This window comes from Python bivittatus, unplaced genomic scaffold, assembly GCF_059951505.1.
Source record: "Python bivittatus isolate LINGU-HERP-01145 unplaced genomic scaffold, Pbiv_v1 ctg000220_np1212, whole genome shotgun sequence".
Taxonomy (NCBI): domain Eukaryota; kingdom Metazoa; phylum Chordata; class Lepidosauria; order Squamata; family Pythonidae; genus Python; species Python bivittatus.
In genome coordinates this window covers 20,961,387-20,973,100 of record NW_028277048.1, presented here as the reverse complement: position 1 = coordinate 20,973,100, position 11,714 = coordinate 20,961,387, and the positions used below count along the sequence as shown (strand labels likewise).

General features: G+C 39.7%; 1 protein-coding gene across 1 annotated transcript in view; it reads right to left on the bottom strand.

Moving 5' to 3' along the window:
• Positions 1-11,714, bottom strand: part of SLC4A8 (solute carrier family 4 member 8) — an 86,900-nt gene that overhangs the window by 9,706 nt on the left and 65,480 nt on the right. Inside the window, exons 19-24 of the mRNA XM_025167182.2 lie at positions 9,304-9,555; positions 6,980-7,048; positions 5,167-5,340; positions 3,730-3,867; positions 2,071-2,189; positions 18-120 (exon numbers count right to left, since the gene is read on the bottom strand). Of these exons, the coding sequence (XP_025022950.1) occupies positions 33-120; positions 2,071-2,189; positions 3,730-3,867; positions 5,167-5,340; positions 6,980-7,048; positions 9,304-9,555 (840 nt within the window). The 3' untranslated portion in view covers positions 18-32. The remainder of the gene's footprint in view (positions 1-17; positions 121-2,070; positions 2,190-3,729; positions 3,868-5,166; positions 5,341-6,979; positions 7,049-9,303; positions 9,556-11,714) is intronic.

Genomic DNA, 11,714 nt, shown 5'->3' with positions numbered 1-11,714 from the left:
ACAGAAAATTTCCATACCTCTTCCTTTGAATTTCAGAGTTTTTCTGCATTCATGGTGAGGGTCTTCCACATAGTTGTTTTAGACATTTCTTCTGAGATGTTAATATCTGAAGGATCAGGCCTACAATAACATTTTTATTAAGAGAACTTTCTCATTTTATAAAATTACTTTAGAGTTGATTCTCCTGGCTTGAATGAGATAGGAATTACTCATTAACTATTTCCAAATACCACACATAATTCAGTTTCTTTCAAAACACTGAATTCCATTTTATGATTAGAAAAATTGCCCTTCTCCCTGACAATGTGAACAAAGCCATGAGCCTACTAATTGAAAAGCCAGATGTGTGGAATGCCAGAATTACTGAAATATTAAAAGTGACTTTCAATGAACAAATACAGTTCATAGGTATCCATACATGGGGGGGTGGAGGCAAGGAATAGCACATCCATTTATTTTTTTTAAAATCCTTTTTTTAATTGGATACCACCCTCATTAGATATCCACTTGGGGGGAAAAAGTTCAATTCATCCAATAGAAAGCCTAATTTTCTTTGACTGTACTCCAAAACTTAAGGAAGGAGTAAGAAAACATGGATGATAGTTTAGTTAACTTAATTACAATTTAAGTGAAATCTTTTAACGTGGCCTTGAAATTAAAAACAGTTTTTTGTTTCAACAATAATGCTGGAGAACCTAAGTCCACACCTTCCACAGGCAAAATATCTTGTCCCGCAACCCTCTGGAAATTCTAACACAACACAATATTGCAGGCAACGGGGCATGAAAGAAGGGACTCGTTTTTCCATCAATAGTGTGTGTCTGGGGAAGAGCAGCAGAAGTTCAATCCTTTTATCAGACCTGTTTCTAGAAACTTATTTTCAGCACAGGTTCAAAACTTTACTAAAGAAAAGGCATCTGCAGAATAAACAAGTAGTTTCTGTTGTTTTTTTTAAAGTATAATAGTAGTTGTGTTGTCCATGAAAAAAAAAAATCAAAATAAGAGCAATCTACACAAATCATTCCTTTACCAGGATGATGTTTTACAACAGTTGCAAGCTTTTGAATTTAAATTCTTCCTCCAGTAAAGTAATTAAAAGCCTGAAAAAAGAGGACGACAGAGTTGTGGCTGATGTTAGTAGCCATTGCTGTACCAGATGCATTCTTAGATGGAAGGAGAACCCCCGAGGAATGCTATTCAGATGTTAACTGGTACATGTTGAGCAACAATAAGGAAATATCTTTAGAGATCTTGGGAAAGAAGGCCCAAAACCTGATGCTTTATAAGGACCCAAAACATGATGCTTTTTAAGAACTCAGTTTTGGAAATAGAAATTCCAGCCGCTAAAATCCACAATGTTTCCCATGTAGGTGGGATACACAGGTGGAAAACTCAACTAGGTCATGTCTATATTTGCAAAGCTGGAGATTATTTAAGATACTACTCTTTAAAAAAATGCCAGCAATGGAGCCATGAATGTCTGCATTCCCAGACATAAATGAGCACAGTTGTAAAAGTGGTTGATACAACTCAAATGATGTGGCTGAAGGGGTATTCCAGAATCTTTCCAAACAGATTACTGGGAGAGTTAAAAATAACAATACAGGTAATCCTCACTTAACAACCATAATAGAGACTAGAAAATTGGTCGTTAAGGGGGCAGTTGTTAAGTGAGTCACCATGTGACTGGACCCAATTTTACGACCATTTTTACAATGGTTATTAAGCGGATCATGTGGTCGTTAAGCAAATCCAGCTTCCCTAATGGATGTTTTTTGCTGGAATTCGCTTAACAACCACATGATTCACTTAATCACATGATTCACTTAACAACCATTGTAAAAAAGGTCACAAATTGTGATCACATGACCATGGGGGGGGGTGCGACAGTTTGTGACAGTTGTAAGCACAAGCACAGGTCATAAAGCACTTTTTCTGAGGCCATCGTAACTTTGAACCATCATTAAATGGAAGTCATTAAGAGAGGACTACCTATAGCAGCAGCAACAGCAAAAGCAACAGCAGTATAATAAATGCTTATAACTTAATGATTTTTTGGGTTTTTTTTACCTATTGTCAAGTTTTGGTACACCATTCTGTGAGCTTCCTGGAACTGCCAGATAATTTGAATTCATTGAAGACATTTCAGTTACAGTTGGGTTACCGTCTTCTATCATATTCTGAGATTCCTTTTTAACACAGAGAAATTCTGGTTTAAATTGTGATAAAATAATATGCTCCAGTCCTAATCTGCACATATACCAACCAAACTTTTCTACAGCTGAACTGATAATAGTTACCTTTTGATAACTTTTTCACCATTTTATTCAGCATAATTTATCAACTTTCATGACATTTGCTGTCAATAAAGAAAAGTTTCAACCAAAGGAGCCTGATCTGCATTATGCCCTGAACATATTATGTACTGAAATTTCATCATTACTGTATTAAAATGTTCCAATTTATTTAGCACCTACGTAGTTCATGCCTAGAGGAGGTGACATTCTACTATGATGGCCCAAGACATGAATCTCTCGCCTGAAAGTTACCACCCAAGCCAGAAAGTTGTGCCCAACACCACCTGGAGGCCCCCAGTGCCCACAGCAGTTGCTAGCCACAAAAGAGGGAGAAAGAGGGAGATGGCAAAGGGTCACATCCAAAGCGGCTGGGGAAAAAGACACCCCAGTAGAAAAGATCTGGGACCTCAATACAGAAGAAAAAAGATATGGAGAGATAAGAAAACGAATTAAGAATGTAAAAAAAAACAGATTAAAAACAGTAGAAAGTACGCTCCCTTGTTAGCAGAAGAAATGGGCAACCTTTTCTGCTAGAAACTTGGATTTTCCTGGTGACATTCCTGGGGAGAAAGCTAGTCTTGTTTTTAAAGAGAGGTCCAATGCTCCCTCTAGTGGTCTCTCGCCAGAGCGCAGAAACAAGTCTTGAAAGCAGTCTAGTGCTGTTTTAAGGTGCCTGGGTAAGATCTGACTTACACTTCTAAAAGCACTGGCCAGGCATTACCCAGACAGCTGCCTGCAGAAGTCAGAGGTCACATCAAATCAGCAGCACACAGGAAAAGGGACACAGAGCACCGTGTCCAGAGACCAGAAAGGAGAGAACATGAACGTTGCAGCCCAAAGCAGCCAGTAAGAGCGGGATAGGTTCTGCCCCTGATCACATCATCATTCACTGCAGTTGCTGGCAAAGGGCCAGAACACACATGCAGCCAGAGTCACGTCAGGAAAAGATGGAAAACATCATTAACACTGGATTACCTTAACTATGAAGTTAAGTAGCTTCGGCTATGGACTGGGGGTGAGATGAAAACAGGGTCATGAAGATGTAGCAAGATAGATTCAAGCTGCACTTAGGGGAACATGTGGATGAGCCCTTAGAAGGGAGAATCAGGACCATACCTGCAATTGCCATGTCTATTCTACCTGCATTTATGTAAAGGTCTGAATGGACCCACACATTTAGGTTGATTATCTCTTTTTTCTTCACAGCTCCTGACTGTGTAAAGAGAACAAACTTTATCCAACTTTATCCCACAGGGGTAAAGAGATTGACAAAAGACCAGTAAAAAGGGAACAGCAGAGGAAAAGTTTAAAGAGGGCTTGCTGAAGACTTGCCCTTGAGGCGCACAATTCTGCTGAAGCACACTCAATTTCATGTACACACACACACACACACACATCTTGGGTCTAGGTGTGTAGAATTAAGCCTACTCACATCATTTTGTTCTGCCTCTTGGATAGCATCATCCAGTTTTTTCTTCTTGCTTTCTGGCATGAGGTCATCGAGCCAGCTGAGTTCCCGTTTTGAAAAGCATATATCCATGACCTTCCGAACAAAGACCAGTGCCAAAACCTTGGGAAGGGAAAAGAGAGAAAGGAGAAGGAAAAAAGGAGTAACTTTCCTGAGATGACAACAGAATTCACTGGAAAAGAGCAAAGCAGATAACAAGCACCAGAGAGAATAAATCAAAAGAGAAAGAATCAGAGAATAAATTACACATCATCAAGGTCTGTTTTTCCAAAAGCTTCCATTGTGGCAGATAAGCTTGCTCTATGCTAGTTCTGGGGGTGTTGTTCTCACAATGCTACATAAATACAACCATTGGTCCTTCATGATACTATTGAAATCAATAGGGAAAGGCAAGAAATAGTATGGAATTCGTTAGGAACAGTGGATGCAAAGAAAAAGTGGATTTCATTATCTTGGAGCTACTTGGTAGATATTCAGAAATGATCACATTGGGAGAAAATCAGGTATTTTAACTCTAAGTACATGATTAAGATCACAACTCCTCTGGTGAAAAGGGTCAAGTCAGCAAACACACTACAGGTAGTCCTCGCTTACTGACTGCTTCATTTAGCAACCATTCAAAGTTACTACAGTTGGGAAAAAAAACAGTGTTATGACCAATCCCTGAATTTACAACCATTGCAGCATCCGGCAGTCACATAATCACCATTCATGTGCTTCACAACCAGCTTCCAACAAGCAGAATTAATTGGAGAACACGGAAGTGAAACTGCAAGTTGTGGTCACGTGATGTCTCGCTTAATGACCGCAGTGATTCACTTAATGACAGAAGCAGAAGTGAGGTTATAAGTCCATTGCAGTCATGTGATTTTTGCTTAGTGACCATGGCACTTAGCAACAGAGTTGCCGGTCCCAATTGTGACCAGTAAGCAAGGACTACCTGTGCAGCCCACTTGGGAAAGCCTCTACCATACCCTTTAAACATTCAAGCAGGACTTCTATTAATTCACACTGAAATTTAGGAAGAGATAATGGATGGTGCTGACATATTGGTAACAGAATTGTGAAATGGTATGTGCTGTCAAGTCTACAAAAGCCTTCTTTATCCTAATTTTCAGTTAGTAAACTGTTCTGCTTTTAATGTTTTCCCCTTAAGCCAGCAGCAATAGCTAATATATAGCATGAATATTGTCATTCATTTGTTCTCTGACATATGAATAATATATAACTAAAGATGTATTTCTTTAGCCTTACAACTCAGGATTCTCAGCAAAATCAGATCTTCTTAATATTGCACAAATGTAATACGCAGATCCCAGGTTAATGCCTTCAAGATGTAATTCTGACTCTTCCCCCACACCCCTATGACAGAGATGGCCACTTCAGTTTTAAGTATTTTACCATCATAGGAAAGATAATGGCTGCAGGAGTTGCCTTGACAACCCACAGAATGATCAGGCAGATCAGCTGGATCATCGTGAAGAGATACACTTTCCTCAGAGGAACATGTCGCAGGTAAATGAAATCAGGCTGGTGTTTGGAGGGCATTGCCATGAGCTTCAGGCGGTCAAAAAACTAGGAAAATAGTGCAACAAAAGCAGAGCAGGCATTGAAAAAAAGCTGTAACTGTAGAGTAGGTATTCTAGAAACCATATTGCATCCCCGAATTGTCCATGATGGCTGGGAATGCAAGGCAGAGAGTTGCACACCCAATCCATCTAGGGACGTCAGATCAGCGAAGGCTGCCATAAAGAAACCATCCCAAAACCTAATAAGTGGGTTAAGACCATTTTTCACACAAGAGCTATTAGTCAGCAATACAAAAGCAGCTCATTTAATTAAGCTTGATTCCAAACCTGCAACCTTTGAACAGGAGTATTTCTACCCTTGGTCAAAGAGCACTCTGATAAAATCATTTTGTGTGGTTCCCCAGTGATCCTTTATCCATACGTGGTAATATACTCTTAAACAATCACATATCTTCCCAACTTATTATTTAAAGCTGTTACTCAGACCCAAATCTCAGGGCTTCCATGATGTCCAGCTCAGAGGATGATGCGGAAGAAGTAGAGGTTGTGTGCTCTGAACCACAAGCTGGCAAACATCCCAGAGACCCAGGCCGTAGTATGTAACAAAAATCTGAACCTCTTTTCTCCAGCTCAGTGGCATCTGGGCCAGAATTACAAGTGTAAGTGTACAAGTGTAAGTGTAAGTCTGCAAGGCCCAGCTCCTGGGCAGTAATATACATTAGCTGTGAGTTAATCATACTTTGGGTAACTTTACAGCGGCCTCAGTTGTCCAGGGCATGCATAGAAACCTGACTCGGTCAGCCAGTGTTGGAAAAGTGTCTTTTCATTCGGGGTGTAAAACCTCAGATTTTGTGTGAACATGGACTCTCTTATTCCTGACTGGCACTTGGCCTCCTGATTGGCTACTGGTTACACATCCTGCCTGGCATGATAAAGTACTGCTGAGTACAAGTTTTGGATCAGACTTGGTTAATTCTCTTATTTGCTTCTTGTTTTAGACTGATTTCTGTGCTGTAAACTTGGAACTATTTCTCCTAGGTATCTGCGTTATAACATTATATGTGAAAACAGAGATACCTTTCACATTTGGATCTCTCAGAGATTGGGGCTGATTTAATTTTTTTCCAAAGTCATTTTTAATTTTTTTTAATGCTTAATATTTTAAAGTTTTGGAAGTGAATGGGTGCCATCTCATGGTGTTCATGTGTCATTGCTATTCTGTTGGGGAGGTTGCCTTTATTTAATAAAAAGGAAAAGGAAAAGGAAAGCATATATAGATTTCTCATCCATGTACCCAAAATTATATTTCATTATTATCATATTTTGTTTTAAAAAATAAATAATATAATATAATCTATACCTGTAAGCAACTTTTCATCAGGTCTTTACTGCTATACACTATGGGTCGGATAACGGTTTTATTCCTATAATTTAGGAATGATGTGAACTGCTACACTTGCAGATGTCTTGGTACTTAAAGCAAAACTTGTACGAGTTTTTGCAAAGCTGCTATGGCAAAACTGGTGGAATATGTTTTCTCTATTCAGAATACAAAGCGTTTCACTCAGTCTTCTGATGTCCCTGCCATTTACAAATTCTCACCACAAACATTAACCATCCAAAGCCCCAGACATCCTTGCTGGGCTGATACAGAGATATAGATATAGATATAGATATATAGATACCTGTATTCCGTTCAGGGAAGAAACACCCATGTATAAAAACACTCCATAGAGAACAGGCATAGGTATAAACTGAAAAGAAAAAGAGCGTGAGATGGACTTTAGATATATCACTAAATTCTCTATAACTAAAGAATAATATTGTTTGAAAGTATAGCTTCTCTCCAACATGACATCTTTTAAAAAAAATCTGTTCAGTCACTAATAAATATGCTATTTTGAGAGGAAGATCAGGAGGGCTTTGTCAACAACACTGTCACTGTGCTACAGTCCAGCACTTGAAATACCGCATGGAAAGATAAACTTTCTAACTGAGGAAAAGAGGCATGACCCCACAAGGCAGCTTTGATTTAAGGTGGCTGCTCGGTGACCGCCAAGGTCCTGCGAAGGTCAGGCAACTTTCTCTTGACTCACAGAGGTCCGAATTAGTCTTCAGAAAAGGAGATAAGGTCTACTCTCCAGGATAGAATTCCAAACTTATGGAATAGGGCATTATGTTTAAACACCAAGGGTTGTGTTTTCGTAGAGTTATGATATACTTTTGCTTTGAATTAACAGAATAGTCACCGTTGATCTTTATAGCTGAGGACTGATTAACGTTAATTTTAGTTTCAAATCTGACTTTGAGCTGTATCATGGGATTCTATGTTGCCTTTACACATTTTATTTTAGAATTGCATGCAATAAATCACACATTAACAGTTGCGGTTTTCTCCGGCCATGGAAGTTCGCTGAAGAATAGAATGTGTCTGTAGGTATGTGTCTAAATAAAATGAACAACAGAATGATTTTAGGGGGAGATTTCAGATAAAATTGCTACACTAAAATTTACTCATCTATTTTATTCTACCTACTTAGGCATGAATAAAGCAATGCTTTTCTGTTTCATTGGGTTACTTCATTGAATATGACTACTGATAGTGCCAGTTACTGCTGTTGGGAAGTTACCTAAACTTCTACAGCTTTCTGCATTTCACCAACATTTGATCTTATTGGGCATTTTTTCCCTACCTGACGTATATATGTACATGTATACACACACATGTAGGCATCTCCAACAATCTGTGTCAAAATGACAACACATGAAGTAAATTTAGGATACAAACTCTGTTTCAATGTCCCTTATCTGATGCAAATACATAAGTTGCAGCTTTTGCATCACAAAATCCATTTCATCTTTTGCCCCCCTTCCATCTCACAATGCCTCCATATAAATGTACGTGTCTGTGCAGGCTAGGATGGTGCTAATTGAAAGAGACATTGAAAGAGACATTTCAGAATGTGCAGGAACACAAAATGAAACACCTTTTTTTTAACAGTTAAAGCAACCAGGTCTTTTTCCAGGCCCACCCAGCTGGTTGGGAAACTGCTCCAAGGCATTGCCACAGGAATAAGCATGCATTCCTGTTTCATTGGGGAAAATGTACCAAAAGTGTGTTCCACAGAATCTCTTTTAAAGGATTTGCACATCTTTATCGGGGCTGGGGAATACTTTGGAAGGGAAAGGTGCTTCAGAACGTGTGGGGATGCTCGCATAGCGCCAGTCAGCAACTCCTTCAAGCAGCTGTTCTTCTCCCAGGATCATCCAGATGTCTGCAGCTTTAAGGAGCTACTCATAGGTGCTATGTGCATGCCCCTGAGTACTCCAGAGCACCTCTTTCCCTTCAAACCCAAATTGCTGCATACTGATGATGTTGAATCCAGGATACTACACAAACGTCATGATCATTAATGGAGCACCACATGGGGTGCCAAAGCTTTCTATGGCACTGGGTTACCATGCCTATACATAATAACAAAATAGTGTATGGACCAGCTAACTAGCTACGGTTAGTGTGGCCTAATCTGAAATGTAATTATCCCATTGTTTCCTCCTTTCCTTTACCCTCCTTCAAACCCAGACATGGACCTTATCCTCCTAGCAGAAGCAGAAATGCTGGAAAGCAGTTATTAACTCAGTTGTCTTGCAGCTCCATGGAGATAGTTTGCCCACTGTTCTGGGGAACGATGCAGAAAAATATAACTTTACTTTCTGTGTATAAGAGGAATATCTGATACCAACTTCAGTGGAGGGGGGAAGTGTCCTGGGGGTCTCAACTGGACTAAGCCCCGCTCTTTAACTAGGCCACAGATCTTCCCCTGGCTTTGTTTGCAAAGGTCAAAAGTACTTTTTGATAAATGCCACTAAAGATGTGCCCTTTCAGAACAGATATTTAGAGTCAAGGTTGATGTCTCAAGCTAACACAACTCCACTAAAGCTTGGCCTATTTAAAAGAGGGAAAGGAGGTTGCCCTGACATACCCTTGAATGTTCTTCCATGCTTTTACCTTTAACACACCAGTGATGAAGACTGAGAGGCCCATTAGTATAAAGATCATCAGTCCAGTCACTCTTTGTTCAATTATGCCCAGGAATTTAGGTTGCTCCCCAGGAGCTGCCACAGCAGACTCAAGTCTAAGACTGTTCACGTGACTGATGGAAAGGACGGTGGCAGCAACATACCAAGGCAACCCCATCACTGAACACACACCAAGCATGATGCCCACCATGAGAAGGTCCAGGTGGTAGCCACATCCTTTCTGTGGAGAAAGAAATAATTAGCAGAGGCCAGCTAAAACCCTGTATATTACAGCTCTGTGAAACACTGGGCATGTCCTAAAGAAAGGGTTCCTAGAATCATCCAAAGAATCCTAAGTTAGAAAAGGTCTAGTATAGACTCTTGTTTCTGGAGGATTGTAGGGGAGAAAAGCAGCTTATCCACATCTGCTACAATCAAAATTCTTTCATGTCTGAAAATACGTTCACCTAGATAAATGGTCTTAGATATATCTGTGAGGTGGGAGGAATTTACCAGCAGCTCTGTGTGTAATTTGTGGGATAGCAACATGATTTTCAAAAACCCACTCATAACAACCTGACAATAAAGTGTCTTTTTCCCCCTTCTAAATCAGATTGCTGAGATCAAGAGAGAAACAGAATTGATATGAAGGTGGTTTTGCATGTGAATCTAATTCTAGTAGTACGGTAATTCCTGGACTAAACAGGAGCTGAGCATAGGTTCCACATCTCCCTGCCTTCCTTTCTAAGCTATGAGTGCTTAGGAGTGCTGGCTCCAGGTAGTGGATTTCAGACTTCTGGAAAAAAGCAAACCAGATACTCAAAATCCAATATTTTCTCTCACTTATATGTCTCCCTGCACTGAGATTGGTTAGGAACACTTTGTTATTACTCAACCTTCCTTCTCACGTGTTGCTCAGTCTTTCTTCACAGTGTTGAGAACTAGGGGATCATGGTATGGAATAAAGACTTTTCACTAAGATGCTATTCTTTGGGAAGGAGAAAATCTATTTCACCCACTCTCCCTTCATACACATTTAACTAGCAGTGAAAGCGAATTGCCATTTCCAAGGCTGTTTAGGTTTGCGAACAGGTTCTTTTATCAGATCTACTTCCTGATTTATTTGTTCTTCCATTTTAGTGGTGAGTTTAGAGCATGTATTAAAATTGTGTATGTTTCTCTTTAAGCATTTGTGATGAATAGAAATGCAGCTCACCAAATAGTGACAATTATACATTATGGGCAGCAGCATCATATTGCTAAATCTATGGAACTCAGTGCAGGTAGTTCCCGGGTTAAGAACACCCAGTTTAGATGATTCATAGTTAAGGACAGAGCCTATTATAGCAACATTTGAGTTAAATACACAATGGCTTGAGCTCATTACACAATGCTACTTATACAGTATTATACAATAATACTGTTCTGGCTCACATACAAATTTGACTTAAGGACAGACCTTGGGAACAGAACTTGTTCTTAAACTGGGGACTACCTGTATTCTCAGTGCTGGTTTGAGCTTTCCAGAGATCAGGCAGGAACATTCCTCTCATTTATGGAGCTGTCAGGGGTAGAGCCAGAACGTTCTAATTGGCCATCTTTGACATTACTAAGCAATAACCAACATGAATCTGTACCAGCATTTCTTATCCTTCTTCCCTTCTGGGGCTTGATTTGTCTTGCTCTGTTCCTTCCTACACCGATCTTTGCACATATACAGCACACATTTGCCAGAAGCAGAAGAGGTGAGCAAAAGAGGCTATAGTGCATAAGCCAGAGGGATTTTTATTTGTTTGTATTTTAAAGCAGCAGATTGGCATGCTTGTAGACCAAGCCTCCTATCAGCTTAGAGTTTCTCATGTGGGAGTCTGGAAGAGCAGAAGAAAGGCACTTTTATTATTTCATTTCCTTTTATGCCAGCTCCAGGCTGGTATAAATTTCTCCCTGTGTTTTTGGTCTGACTGGAAGATAAAGAAGTGTTAGGTAGAGGAGAGCCGTATCTCTTCCACTAGCACAACAAAGTTCCTCTATAAAGTTTTCACCGCTGCCTTTGAATTTGGGGATTTTTCAATACTGATTCTTCCCTCTGAGATCAGAGCAATCAGAAAAATACAACAGACCCCAAGATATTTTCACACAAGCAATATAGGATTGCAGCCTTATTTGTCACTTGAAATGGAAATCTGGCACGCCTAGTTTTTAGAAAACTGCTTTCCTGTTTGCAGTAGGAAGTAAAGTTATTCCACAGGGACTCCAGATTGCCATTTCAAGAACAGACTTAAAGTTTAATCTCTGCTGTATACTGTAGGTTTTCCCACATATGTGTGCATTGGATTATAACTATAACAGGATATTTTTCACTGGGTCAGTCCTATTAAAAACTGGCTTAAAATAGCTATG